General features: G+C 47.3%; 1 protein-coding gene across 7 annotated transcripts in view; it reads left to right on the forward strand.

Annotated features, from left to right (window-relative positions):
- PTK2 (protein tyrosine kinase 2) overlaps positions 1-15,041 on the forward strand; it is a 253,318-nt gene that overhangs the window by 182,198 nt on the left and 56,079 nt on the right. For 4 of the 7 annotated variants that reach the window (XM_039232974.1, XM_039232969.1, XM_039232975.1 and 1 more), the window contains exons 18-22: positions 1,542-1,639; positions 7,370-7,454; positions 8,672-8,772; positions 11,038-11,153; positions 11,997-12,097. In XM_039232974.1, the coding sequence (XP_039088905.1) occupies positions 1,542-1,639; positions 7,370-7,454; positions 8,672-8,772; positions 11,038-11,153; positions 11,997-12,097 (501 nt within the window). Of the gene's footprint in view, positions 1-420; positions 442-1,541; positions 1,640-7,369; positions 7,455-8,671; positions 8,773-11,037; positions 11,154-11,996; positions 12,098-15,041 lie in introns of all 7 variants that reach the window. The other 3 variants (XM_039232967.1, XM_039232971.1, XM_039232968.1) reach the window with 1 other exon arrangement.

Below are 15,041 nucleotides of genomic sequence, written 5' to 3' on the forward strand. Positions count from 1 at the left end.
GAAATTTCCTGGTGTGCATCCTGACTTATGCGCATGGGCAACTTGGAAAATGTTTACATTTAGGTTTAGGTTTTATATGTTTTTGCAGAGAATCCAAATCTGCGTTTGTACATGGATTATTCAGCGTTGATCAATAAATGTCCTGTGTGGCTGGCATTTATCCAGGCCCCACAAAAATGAGTTATCATGTAGGGATCAGGAGATGGAAATGGGAAAGCATTGTGTATATCACGTCAAGTTAATTTGAGGAGATTTAGATTCTGCTTGTATCTAGTCTTTTTCCTACCAATGTTTGTGGTTGAAATGTTTAACAAAGTAAATATTGAAGTGTACTCTCAGAATTTGTTGTTGTTAACCTAATTGCTATTAGTTATTTCTAAGCAAGGTCTTCAATTTTTTTCTCCCTTAATTGCAATACAGAAAGCTATGGAATAGATGAAGGTAACAGGATTCCTTTAAAATAACTGCATTTGCTTGCAATTGCAACCTGTGGAATGATGTGGGATGTTTAAGTTCTCAGTTAACTTTTATCTTTAAACTACTTTTCATTGGTTTATTCGTGCTCTTAAACCAATGGAACTACTAGCTAAAGTGATTTTAAAGAGGAAAAGAACCAGCTCAAATTTGGGTTAGATTTTCTGTATGGCTTATAATCTGATAAATGAGGGAAAGAGTTTTGAAATATTTGACTATTGGTTTATTCCATTGACAGTTACACTAATGGAATGCATGTAACATGGGTTGCACAGACAGGTTTCCTGGCCAGAGGAAATCAAAATATGAGGCAGATAATTGGATTAGAATCAATTGTCTAGGTTCCTAGTTGGTATTTTATTTCTGTGTGCCTCAACAGCTTGTTAAATAATTGGTTTTTTATAAGTCACAGTAAATTAATATGGTAATTTGAGGCAAATGCTCCCCCAAATTTTAAACACTCATAATTTATAATGTGGTATGTTCAACCTTGATTCCAAGTCATCTAATTTTGAAATTAGTTTTTAGAAATGACCTCTTTAAACTCTTTTAGCTCCATAAATAATATAGATAGGATCATAAGAAAGTGGAAAACTCTTAAACTTTTAAAACATAAAGTTATTCGTGACACAGTTTTTCCATTGCCTCCGTATTTTCAAACTTTAGTTATTTATAAAATAATTGCTTCAAATAACTATGTTTTTTAGCCCTTCATATATTAATACCTAAACTAATAGCGTTGATTACTTAAGCATATAATTTACTACTTGGAAAAACTATTTAGAAAACTATCAGACAGATACAAACTAAATAGACATTAAAAACAAAAAAAAATTTACCTTTAATAGAACTTACTTCATTTTGTAGTTCAACCAGTGCCGTAACAGTTTATGTAATTCCTCTTAAAATACTGTTTAAGAGAATTCCACTCTGTTTAAAGCATTTTTATAGAGTGATGTGCCACCAGTGAGATTTGTACTCGTGGATAAGGAGATGTGTCAAGTGTAATTTCTACATGAGGAATGCTGCACTTACATATTTTTTGACGTACGGATCGTGTTTTGCAGCCAGGGACTATGAGATTCAAAGGGAAAGAATCGAGCTTGGACGGTGCATCGGGGAAGGCCAGTTTGGAGACGTCCACCAAGGCGTCTATATGAGTCCAGTAAGTCCTCCACGGCGACCAGAAGAATGCGCCTCTTATTTGACTTCTCGAGTCCTCAGCCCTCCTCTGCAGAGGTCTTTTACAAAGCCCGTCATACACGTCAGCCTACTTGGTATCTTCAGAAATGGAGAAATGGCACCCTTAGCTGCCAGGGGGCCGGGTCTGTCTTTTATTCATTTTAATCTTTCGGCCTCTCTCATCAGTAACGGATCCCATAAGGATCGTTCCATTGGATGGAGTAGATTATGACTTTACTGATAGCTTTATCGAGGTATAATTCACATACTATAAAATTTAACCTTTTTAAAATGTACAGTATATTTCTTAGTATATTGATAGAATTGTATAGCCGTCAGCATGGTGCATTTTCCAGCACTTTCTTTACCCCAGAAGGAAGCCCCACCTGTTAGCAGTTACTCCCATCTGGCCCTTCCCCAGCCCCTGGCAGCCATTCATCTGCTCTCTGCTTCTCTAGATTTGCCTCTTCTGGACACTTCACGTACATGGACTTGTGTGACATGTGACTTCTGTGATCAGTTCTTTCAGTTAGCATGTTCCCAAGGGCCACCCGTGCTCTGGCGTGGAGCAGTGCTTCGTGTCTTTTATTGCTGGATAACATTCAGTTGTGTGGATAGACAGTTTGTGTTTGTCCGTTTTTCAGGTGATGGGAATTTGGGTTGTACCACTTCCTAGCTGTCAGGAAGGACGCCTCTGTGAAGGCTCCTATACAGGTCTGCGTGGGAGGAGTTCCCAGTGCTCCTGCGGAGGTGGCTGAGGTGGAATTGCCAGGTCATGTGGTGTCTGTCCCGCCCTTTGACCCGGAGCTGTCCCCGAAGAGGCTGTGCCCGCAGCAGTGTGTGAGAGCGCCTGCCCCTCTGGTTGCAGTGTGTGTGATGGTTAGATCAGCAGTTGTAGAACGGCACTACACATTCACTCAAGAAACTGTTTTGAGCTAGAATCCTAACAGGTGCACATGGATGACACTACTAAGGGGTCACAGACCGCCCCCATCTTACAGCGGTTCACCTTACTCTTCTTTGACTTTACGACGCTGCAGAAGTGATCTGTAGGCAGTAGAAATCACACTTGGAATTTTGAATTTGGATCTTTTCCCAGGCTGGGGTACACTCATCCTCTGTCCTCTAGAGGGTGGTGACCACAGCTTCCAATCAGCCCGCCATCACGAGGGCCCTCAGCAGACACGCCGACAACCGTCCGCGCCCACACAGCAATTCTGTCCCTTTCAGGAGAGGATTTGGAGAATTACATGGGAGTTAGCACTTCATTGTAAAATACACTTTGTAGGGACGCCTGGGGGTCTCAGGACTGAGCATCCAACTCTTGCTGTCGGCTCAGGTTGTGATCCCGGGGTTGTGGGACCGAGCAGTGCAGGGTCTGCTCGGGCTTTTCTCCCTCTGCCCCTCTGCCCCTCCCTGCCACCTGGGTGCTCTCGCACTTTCTCTCTCTCTCAAAACAAATAAAATAATCCTTCGTGTTCGCTGCTTTTGCCCATCCGTAGGCAGTGTTGAGGGTTTGTGAGCACATGTGAGGTGGGCGCGGCTCAGCTGTGACATTGGTAGGTTAGGTGTATCATGTGCGTTTTTGACTTAGGATACGTTCAACTTACAATGGGTTTATTGGGACATAACTCCTGTCTTAGGAGAAGGAAGATCTCTAGTAACAGACTGTTGACGTTTTATGTCATCCCTGCTTTGGAAACCGCAGGTGGCATTTTCCCCCAGTGGCTCCATACCTGTCAATTCTTCATCTCCTTTACATGTGCACTAGGGCCAGAGTGATCATTGCTTGGTAGAGCTGAAGGGGTTTCCTGTTTCGTTTTGTTTGGCTTCAGGAACAACAGACCGTTGCCACCAGGTCACTAAACAAATTAGAGGTTCCATTTCTTAAAACTTCAGTTTGGAAAGTGTTTACCTTGTACTTACATATAATTCCATCATTTATTATATATTTTTAGCTGCTAATTTCTCTTCTAGTTGTTTGTTGTTGGTGGTGTTGTTTTACTATGTCTGTATTATCTTCCTAATTCTCTTAACTCTGTTCTTTGAAGCAAAATAGCAGTACAAAGAACCCTGGGTCTGTATTTACTCAAAAGACCCACTGACGTTTAGACCTGGCTCTACCCAACTGAGATATAAAGGAGGCGAGGCTTCTTGACTCATGTTATTACAGTTGAACTCCGTGCTCTCTGAGCTCCCTGTAGTCTCGACATTCTCAGTGGGCCTGCATTCTGAAGTTCCTGGTGATTCACCAGGATCACACACACAATCGCAGGGTTAGTAGACTTTATTTCACGCTTTTTTAAAATAACATCTATTTTAGTTGTGAAAATACAAGAGAACAATTTTAATAGCCATAGTCTAGTGTTTATTAAACATCTGTCGAATGAATCCCCATCCCCAGATAAATACTAGGGTTCACACTTTTTTGTTGAGTATCTTTCTGATGCATGTTGTACATGAATGTTTATTTTGTTTTCAGTGTGGGCATCTAATTTTATAGTGCAAAGGAATTATTCATTTCTCTGGGCTCCTAGTAAGTCATTTTTCCAGATCATCTTCTTGTAACACGAGCGCATAAGCCTGGCAGAGGGTGGGGCTCTTACTCCCAAGGATCCTGGGGGCGAGAGGTGCCTCAGGGAGAGTGGGTTCTGAAGCGCAGACCTTGCTGTTAGGAAAGGAGTTGCAGAGCGAGCGAAGGAGCCGACGGCAGTAGCAGGCGCAGGTTGCAGACGCACGCTGTAAGCAGGAGCAGGTCTCACTCCTGGACTTTTGGACCCACGGGAGATGAGGGAAACTGAGGAATCAAAAGTGGCTGCTGGTCGTATACCTTGAGCGTCTGTGTGGATTCCGTGTGTTGAGTGAAGTGGAGAAGGCTAGGGAAGTGTGTCTGATAGCAGGTGTGTTCATAAGGGTTCCCTGAGAAAACAGAAGCAGCAGGTGTGGGTGCCTTCAGACGAGATCTGTTAGGGATCGGCTCACGGGATTGTGGGAGCTGACGTGCCCTCAGATCTACAGTGGCCCACGGGAGACCCAGGAGAGCTGATGGCCCATCACTGCCAGACTGTGTCTGAAGGCCTGAGGCCCAGCGTAGCTAGAGGAAAATTAAGGTCCCAACGCAGAGGCAGTTCAGCAAGGGGAATTTCCTCTTGTTTAGGAGAGGATCAGCTTTTTGTTCTGTTCAGCCCTTCGGCTGATCAGACAAGGCCCACCACATTAGGGAGGGCAACTGCTTCACTCAGTCTATCAGTTTACGTGTTAAATCCATCAAAAAACACTCTGAAAAGTGTCTGACCAAATAATATCTGGGCACTCCGTGGGCCAGTCAAGCAGACACATAAAATTAACCATCACAGTGGGATATCAGGAAGTTTGTTTTGCTCCGTTCAAGATTAAAATAACTTCACAATATCCTTGTCAAGACAGGGCATAGGTGGGGTGGATATGGGGTTCTGGGCTGAAAGGCAGAGTGAGGACTACGGAGAGGGATTAGGAGGTCAGCATGGAAGTGGGACCTGGCACTCAGTGAGACTGCTTCTCATCGAGCTGGCCGGGATTGCGCCCTGGGATTTCCGGCGTCCTGTCTTCGCTCTCCCCCAGTGGCATCTTTGCTGCCTGAGGCTGGTGTCTACGGGGACAGCGACTCACGCTCCAGTAGCTTGGCAGATTGATCTGTCATCAGCCCTCAGCATCTAGCGTGGCCACCATTTCAGAGCCAGGTCTGTGACAAAGCCGCTGCTACTCCCTGCCACCTGTCACACACGCACGCTGCCCCTGGTCACTCCTGAGATGAAGCCCTGTTGCAGAAGGGGCAGGCCACTTACAGCAGGGTGATCCTGGGCAAACTGCAGAACCTTTCGGCCTCTGCTGACCTGTCTGTAAAATGGATGGCCTGGACCCCTCTGTACCTTGTCAGGCCACCTCACAGATCACCAGTAGACCCAGTGAGATAATTTACAAAAAGGACAGAAAGACCCAAGTCATGTTGAGAAAACTAAAGACTATGAGACTATGCAGCCCCCGTCTGAGGCCTCGGGACCGAGTGCTCCTCTTACCTGTGCCATGGCACCTGCGTCTGGCCACCTCCACGGAGGGACGGGGGTGTCCAAGACAGCAGCGCCCTGAGGTCTCCTCTCTTGACTCTGGAGCTGTCATCTCAGCCTTATGACCTCGTCCCCTTTCTGGATCCTGTAGCCAGGACGGGAGCCCGAGGCAGGGTGGGAGTCGGGGCACGGTGGCTGTGGCATAGACCTGAGGTAGTGCTTCATACGCTTCTGTCCGTTCACCGGGCTCTCACTGCTTCTCTCTCCCATCCTGTCCCCCCTCACCTCTTCTGCCTACTTAATAGAATGTGAGGCACCTTAGGAAATCAGTATGACTAGTACCCAAGACAGCATAAAGCCAAGAATAAGATAAGCCCTTGAGTTGCTAATTAAACCATACATGGGGGCACCTGGGTGGCTCGGACCGTTGAGCATCCTGATTTCAGCTCAGGTCATGATCTCACAGTCGGAGGGATCGAGTCCTGCATCGGACTTTGTGCTGAGCGTGGAGCCTGCTTGGGATTCTCTCTGTCTCTCTGTTTCTCTTTCACTTGTGCTTTCTCTCTCTCTAAAAATAAAATAAAGTATAATGAAGTAAATGAAGATCATCCATGGTATTCCGTTGAGGCTTGGAATGGCTTTACTGGTCTTTCTTAAGCTCCGTCTTTTGAATTCCTTCAAGAAGGTATCAGCTTCTTTGTCAAGCAGATCGACACGCCTTTGTGGCTTCTCTCCACCTTGCCAGTCCCCCTCTTAGTCTGCCTGTGTCTCCCTCCCTCCCTGGGCTCTCCCACTGCCAGGTACCCTGGTGCTTTGCACCCCCGCCGGATCCGACCCTGAACCCGGCCACGCTGTCTCCCCGCCACCCCATGCCCCTCCCATCCTGGTCCTGCGTGAACTGCTGCTTCCCCTTCTCTCACCAAACAGCTGAACTCTCCCTTGCCAGCTTCACACCTCACCCTGCACCGCCTGCACTGCCCCACACGTGTCGCAGCTACCACCCAGCCACCGCACTCCCCTCAGCTCATGGCACGGGCGTTCCTTCTCAGCCGGGGGTCAGCCATGGCACTGCTCTCCCCGGGGTGTCTTTGTTTTGGTCCAGAGGGTCCCGCTCGGGCTGCCTGTACGACCACACCACCTCGGCCCTGCCCCGGCTGCAGCACTGTGACCCTGGCTGTGCTCCCCAGCCAGTCTCTCCCTCCCTTCTTCGGTCTTTTGCCCTGGTCTCTGCCTCGCACACCCTGACATGCTCCTTCCTGGGCCACAGCACTGTTACCACTAACGTGCTCGGTGAAGAATCAGCTTGCTTCCTGTGTGTGTTGTGTGTTCTTGGCTAAGACAGAAGCTTGAACAAAGCAGGGAACGCTGCCGCTGTCGGCTCAGCGTGTACCCTGAGCACCTGGAAGACTGCTGGGCACATCGCAGAAAGTGAATGTGTGTGGGACAGTGAACGAATGAATGCCCTCAGCATTGTAACACACGTGTCCGTTTCTTCTGGGATCTTGTAGAGTATTTGAAGTGTTCTTCTCTTGAGGTTTTCAGTTCTGATTCTGTCTGGTCCACAATCCACATAGCTGCAAAGCAAGCAGCTCTCCATGAATGCGCCCGTTGAGTCACGCAGAGAACCTCTTTTTGCATGTGTGTGTGATTCTGAAATTTCCCTGACACAGGAGAACCCGGCTTTGGCGGTTGCAATTAAAACATGTAAAAACTGTACTTCGGACAGCGTGAGAGAGAAATTTCTTCAAGAAGCCTGTAAGTTTCTAGAAATTTCTGTGGAGCTCCATTTGACTTTTTATCTGTGTAAAATACAAGCTATCTCTGAAGAAGTAAGAAAAAGAATATTCTGACTTTGATGTGACAACTGCATTTACTATCTTGCCTTGCAAATTAATACCTGTATCTGTAGAGGCGCATATCTCCACATTGTTCCAGGTAAGCCCTGATGTTTGGGTGTAAAGGTCAGCAGATTTACTGTCCCCGTATCCTTTGGTGCCTGCACCATTCAGCATCCTGGCCCTGGAATTGGGCAGATGTAGAAATGAGTCCAGCCGGGATGCCACCAGGCCCTGGAGTTGGGGGTGAGCAGGTCAGACACGGTCCCCACCCTGAGGGAGCTCACAGACTGGGGAAGGAGCCAGGACCAGACCAGGGCCCTGCCCCTGCTACAGTGGCCGCCCCTTGGCTCACACATGCAAGGATGAAACCGCCTGGAGGGCCTCGTGTGGGTTCCCTGCCGGGTGTAGACCCGTGGGTGTGGGTTCCCTGCCGGGTGTAGACCTGTGGAGAGCTAGGGTCTTGTCCTGTCTGTCTGCACGTGTCAGGCTCTTTCCACCTGCCCACAGGCTGGGATGGCCTTCCTGTTTTCCATGGCTAGTCCCTTCTCATTTGACCACATGATTAAAATAGTTTCCCCTTAGGAGGCTTTGTCACAGGGCCATGCCCTCGCCTTCCTAAGTATTTGTAACTAAATAAACATTGCCTGAAAATTATTATTCCGTTTCTCTAGGCTTTAAGCTCCATGGGGACTCGGGCCGTGTCTGTTCTGCTCACTGCATAGGACTTACCCCGTGAAAGGCACTTAGTAGACATCGGTTGTGTGAATGTCTCTCAGCGTGCTTCTTTAAGTATACATTGATTGAACGCCTGCTACCCTCCATTTCAGTAAATATTTACCACCCGACAGTCCAATAAATTAATAAGTCACAGAGTAAATTGTATTTACTTTATCAATACCTTGTAACTCCTCAAAACCATTCTGGAAGTTCCATCAAAAAAAGCCTAAGTCTGTCTTTAATCCTGTTCCTGTATCTGTTTCTTGTATCTTAAGAATGAGACAAAGCCTGGCAATGACTTCTGTCTCAACTAGTTTATTTCTACAGAGCGTCTAGGCCAAGAAAACACAGAACACACCAGCACCCTTACCTAATACTCTACCAGAGGGGTAACTGTGGACACCTGTCTCTCCCTAGTAACGATGCGTCAGTTTGACCACCCCCACATCGTGAAGCTGATCGGCGTCATCACGGAGAACCCCGTCTGGATAATCATGGAGCTGTGCACCCTCGGAGAGGTAACCTGGCCCTCAGACCCGGCCGTGTGCGTGGACCGCCAGCTGCACCAGCCATCGCAGCGACTAAAATGGCAGTCCTGTGATTGGGACTCACTCAGCCTATGCTGGCTGGTTGGTGTCCTTTGTTTAAAAAAGGGGCATATGTTAAGGGTGCCCTTGTGGTTCAGGTTCAGAGAACAGAACGTCTTTGTCGGTAAAACCCCAGGTGACGCCCTAGCTCGGTTCCCCACAGGCGTCACCAGCACTGAAAGCAGACGTGACTGGGGGTTCCTTTCCTTCTCTCTGGTGCTGCTGCCTAATATCAGCCCAGCAGTCTGAGGACGGGAGAAGCACTCTTGATGCAATCCTGGTGAATTAGTGCTGCTTTCAGGTTCATCTGCAGTGCTTGTTCTTTCTGAGGATTCATTTCATTAGTCATTCATTTCATTCATTCTTTCAGACCAACTGATATTAGTCACAGTTTCTTTTGAAAATGTGAGTAACACGTGTGGGCAGATCTCCTTATTTGACTTTCTCCTGAACACAGAGACTCTCAGTGTGTCCCCAGCCCCGGGCTGCTGAGTCAGACCTGTTCCCACTCCAGGCCGCTCTGTAGTCTGCCTGCGTGGGGATGAGCACAGGTCCACTTTCTAGACGCTGACACTTGACCTTCTGGTACTAAAACTCAGGAATTTCACCTTCCGAAGCATTACATGCATTTCTTGGTTTTGAAAGGACACCAAACACCGTTCTACTTTTCATGCCGACCAGGGGTTCTGGTTACCAGGAGTCAAAGAGCAGTCTGGATCCTTCCTCCTCTTCATGACCGCATCAGCCTCCTGCCCCCACCCCTCCCCCCTGGAGGGGCCCTGCCTGGTGGCTCCTCTTTGTACTCGGTAATCTGGTTTGCTGGATGAAGTAATCGAGGCCTGTATAACACCTCTTCTTCCTCCGCCCTGCCTTTCCACATGAAACAGTTTTGACCTATATATTTTGTTCACGATATTTTCCTGCTTTTGCTCTTGGAGGATTTGCTAATTTTTCTGGCCTAAACTGTCACTAAATCTTTCTCTTGTAGAATTAGAGTTAAATTCACATGCCTTCCTTTACTGTGCTAGCATTTAGCCGAATTGATCCTGAGAGTAGTAATAAGGACCAGTGGGGTAAAGACCCAGCACCCCTCTGCACCCAGAACTTCCTGGAGTTGGGTAGGAGAAGTGCTTCTGGCCTCCCCTTCCTTCTCATCACCTTATGCTCAGGTCTGCCTGGGACACGACGAGGTGTGGGGCTGCGGTGCACTGGCTGTGCTGCATGCTAGGCCTGTTTGCTAACTAGGCCTGCGTGTTCTCCAGCTGTTCTCATCTAGCAGTATTTCCTGCTCTGCTTTTATTCATTTCTTTGCAGTATCTTTCTGTATCTTTTCTTTTCCCCCAGAAATTTGTGGAGCACCTGGGTGGCTCAGTTGGTTAAGCATCTGACTTTGTTCCACATCATGATCTCACAGTTCATGAGTTCAGCCCCACATTGTGCTTTCTGCTGTCAGCACAGAGCCCTGCTTGGATCCTCTCTCTCTCTCTCTCTCTCTCTGTCTCTGCCCATCCCCCACTTACATGCACACTCTCACTTTATCTTTCAAAAAGATACACTAAAAAAAAAAGAGCGAGCGCCTAGGTGGCTCAGTTGGTTAAAGCATCCAGTTCTGGCTCAGGCCATGATCTCATGGATCATGGGTTCAAGCCCCACACTGGGTTCTCTGCTGTTAGCATGGAGCCTGCTTCAGGTCCTCTGTTCCTCTCTCTCTCTGTCCCTCCCCCACTTGTGCTCTCTCTCTCTCTTTCTCAAAAATAAACATTAAAAGAAAAGTTTGTTTATAATCACGAAGATTTCAGTCTTTAAGTTTTTTGTTTTGTTTTGTTTTGTTTTTGAGAGAGAGAGAGAGAGAATCCAAGCTCCATGCCATCAGCAAGGAGCTGGACACAGGACTTGATTCCACAAACTGTGAGATCATGACCTGATCAAAAATCAAGAGTTAGATGCTTAACTGACTGAGCCACCCAGGTGTCCTGAAGATTCCAGTCTTATAATAGGATTTTAAGAAGAGAATGATTAACCATAATTTCTGAACTAATATGGTTCATTCATTAATACCCTTTTTTTTTTTTAGGAGAATTGAAGCCATTCTTCTCTGTGTGTGGAAATGGGCACTGTTGTTGAACGTAGCTCTTCAGCTATTGATTTCTGTTCTCAGTCACTAATTCTTTTTTATCTTGGTCACTGTTCTCAAAGCTGAGGTCGTTTCTGCAAGTGAGGAAGTACAGTTTGGATCTCGCATCTTTGATCCTATATGCCTATCAGCTTAGTACAGCTCTGGCCTATCTGGAGAGCAAAAGATTTGTGCACAGGTAAGATCCAGGCTGAAGCTGGTGAGCTGCCCCAAGGCAGGGGCGTGGGTGGAGGTGGGAGGAGAGAGATCTGGGGGTGGGGGGGGGTACACCCTGCTCTGTGATCCTGCATATCACTGGCCTCCTGTATGTGGGCAGTACCGAGGGAAGAGCCATGGCTGGCTAGTACTTGCATTTCAAGGGTTTTCCTCATGTGGAGCTGGAAACATTTGTTTGCCTTCAGGAAGCAAATACTGTTGAGAGTTTCTACGCACTCTAGAGCAGTGAACATGTGGACCTAAAACAGTCTTGGGACTTCCCAGGACCCCATAGGGTCACGAGTGACATCTGCTGGTGTTCAGTGGAATTTCTGTTTCTCATCTGGGTCCTTCATTTGAATGCAAGGGAAAGCCCTTAGTTTGTTTCCTGGGACTTTGTTACCCAGCATTAAAACAGATTGCATCAGCAAATCGTTCTTAGGGGTTCAGATGACAACTTTTATTTTATGGAATAAGATCTCTTAGTAGCAGCAGGATTCAGAACCCCCTGGTACATCACAGGCTGTCAGTGCAGTTGGGAAAATGATTGTATGAAAAGTAGTAAGCGGTTTCATTATGTGAGAATATACTCTGCAGCCATTCAGAATACTAATCGTTATATTAATGAGTAAATATCTGCCAAAAGGGTCATATTTGAAGTAAATTTATAAAAGTGCCTCCTTTCAGTGTATAACAAGTTTCCTGTTTGCATTTTCTATAAGCTGTCTTTCAGAGTACTTATCAGTAAGTCTTTATATAATAGAAATGAGTTTGTAGGTTTGTTTTCCTTATATTAAAATCTCTATCCGAAATTCTTCCTCGCCAGGGACATTGCTGCTCGGAATGTTCTGGTGTCCTCAAATGACTGCGTAAAATTAGGAGACTTTGGATTATCCCGGTATATGGAAGACAGTACTTACTACAAAGGTAAGGAGTCAGAGTGATAAAGACACTGTAGGCTCAGAATCTTGAATGATTTTTATGTCTTAAAAAGGTCTGTCCTGATCCACTCAGCTGAAGTGTGACCAAGGTGTAACACAAGTTCAAGAGAAGAAAAACGGCCTTTTCCACACACGGTGCTTTGGCACTGGGACCTCCACAAATGAGAAATGGACCTCAGACTAACCTTACTCCACGTTAACTCAGAGCGGATCATAGACTTCGTTCCAAAACATACCACGGAGAGCTTTTAGGAAACATACAAGTAAACCTTTGGAATCTAGGGCTGGACACAGGGTCCTTAGACTTGACACCAAAAACATGATCCATGAAGGGAAACCTGATAGAAGGAACCTCATCAAAATTAAAACTTTTTGTTCTGCAAAAAACCCTGTGAAGAGGATGAAAAGGTGAGGTGCAGACGGGAGAGGGCATTCGCCAGCCACAGTGCCCTTCCACAGCCACAAGCCATTCAGCAAAGGACCAGTGTCCACAGTGTGGAGTGAGCTCTGAGAGAATTCAACAGGGAAACAAGCAATATAGACTACGACCCGGACGACAGGTGGGGAGAGAAGCCTCACAGGAGAGGAGATGAGTTGGGCAGAGAAGCCTGTGCAGAGGCCTTCGGGATCTCTACCCACTGGGGAGATGTGGGTTCAGACCATGATGAGATCTTTGCACACATGTCACAATGGCTAAAATTAAAAATAGTGATAACACCAAATGCCGGCAAAGATGCAGAGAAACTAAGTTACTCACAGCTTGCTTGTGAGAATGTAAAATGGTACATTTTAAACCCTCGAAGGGTTTTGCAGATTCTTAAAAAATTAAATAATGCAGCTAGCATACAATCCCGCAGTGATACTGCTGGGTACTTCTCTCGGAGAAATGGAAACTGACATTCACACAAAACTTGAGTTTAGATGTTCATTGCAACTTTGGTTCCAATAGGCAAATGCTGGACTCCACTCCGACGTCCTTTAGCCGGTCAGCACAGTCTGACACCTCACAGCCGGTGGGGAGGGCCAGGCTCAGACTCGCCACTAGCAGTCAGACGGAGAGATCTCCAGCCTGCATTCATTTTAGAGCTGAGACCTAGCTCGTGTGCTTGTCCTTTAATTTTCCAATTTTGGAATCAGACTTGGTTCCTCAAGTTATTGTTGAACAATTCTTTTTACTAATAAATTTTCATATTCCTAGTACTTGAGCTAAGGTTCGATTATAAATCCATATTATGCTTCTAGTATATGTTCTAATTACTACTACCATTTTATTTATTTATTTTTTTAAATTATTTTTTTCATTAGAGAGACAGCATGAGCAGGGGAGGGTCAGAGAGAGAGGGAGACACAGAATTTGAAACAGGCTCCAGGCTCTGAGCTACTGTCAGCACAGAGCCCCACACGAGGCTTGAACCCATGAACCATGAGATCATGACCTGAGCTGAAGTCGGATGCTCAACCAATTGAGCCACCCAGGCGCCCCACTACTACCATTTTAGAAAGGCCAGTTTCTTTCTCCATTTTTAAAATTTTTATATTGTGGCGAAATGAGCCCAGGTTTTTACATACAAAATTAGTTTCCTTCATTTTACACCAGAGCTCATGGCTCTTCTCTTTCCCTGTGCCCTCTGTAAGGCAGCCTGGAAGGGCTTTACCAGTGGCTCTGTGTTACCTGAAAAGAAATTCTTTGGTGGTTTATTCTTTTTAGTTAGTCATTTAACTGAAAAATGACCAAGTCAGTTTTCTGCTGTTTTAAAATACATCTTGTATCCAGCCCAAGCCCCGAAGAGCCGGGTCCTCAACTCCCAGGGGACAGCTAAGCCCCAGGCGGTGTGGCGGCCGAGACTTTGTGGCACGTGGATGGCGTCTGTCATGAGCAGTTGACAAGCGCACGTGGCTGCTGTCGTCTCTGGTCCCTACGTGCAGGGTCCGTCAGGCTTCCAGAGAGCTCTCCTGGAGGTTAGCGACAGAACACAGGGCAGAGTCGCTGGTTTGGAAGGAGCCACATGGAGGATTTGACCTCCGATGCCACGAAGGTGCTTGAAGCGGGAATAAATACACAAAGCAGATGGAGCGTCTCCTGACTGAGAGAGCCAAGGGGCGCTTGGTGCTGGCAGGCGGAGGCCCAGACCCCATGACCGGGGCACCAGCCTGCCTCCCGCAGCTCTGCACCTGCTCCGTGCCGTCCTGCCCCTCCGCTCGCTCCTCGGTTTCCTCGGCTGCTGGGACACGTGGCCATGACTCGACGTCTGTGCTGTGCCCTGCTTCGTATTCAAGTAGGCTCTTCCCACCTCTTAGGATTAGAATTCCCTGACAAGGGGACCCTGGGCTGCTCATGCGGCAGTCCCACAGCTGAAGGAATGTTCAGTGAGGCGCTGTTCCCTTAGTGGCACAGAAGGAGGGTTTGTTCAGCCTCCAAAGAAGGATGACTCAGGCCGTCTGAGAAGTGTACTTTCTCATTCCGTCATCCGTGTGCTCCTCACATCCCCGTGAAGGTGTCCTCTGTCCTCCCTGCGTGTCCCGAGTGTGCGTTCACTCGTCACTGATGTCTGTAACTCGCAGTCATACCGTGCTTTCGAAGAAGCAGCCGGAATCTGGAGCTGGTCTTAGCTGGGGTGTGGGGACAGGCTGGGGCGGTGCAGGAAGGCTCTGGGCCGGGGCCTGGCCTTGAACTGCAGCTTTGGCACCTGGCAGTGGGGCAGCTTCTGGCGAGCCACGTAACATGTCTGAACCTCGTTTTCTGAAGATAAGAGAGCCTACCAGGACCAGTTGTTTTCAGGGCTTAAGATTAGAATCAATGTGAAACAGGAACGTGTATGTATGTGTTTCCCTAGAAACCATGGTTCGGTGTTTACAGAAATTCCCTTCCGGGAATGAGAACCGACCGCATGTCCTTAGCAGAGGCTCCCGCCTGTGGACGAGGATCTGTC

This window comes from Hyaena hyaena, unplaced genomic scaffold (assembly GCF_003009895.1).
Source record: "Hyaena hyaena isolate Hyena2069 unplaced genomic scaffold, ASM300989v1 scaffold_69, whole genome shotgun sequence".
NCBI classification, from domain to species: domain Eukaryota; kingdom Metazoa; phylum Chordata; class Mammalia; order Carnivora; family Hyaenidae; genus Hyaena; species Hyaena hyaena.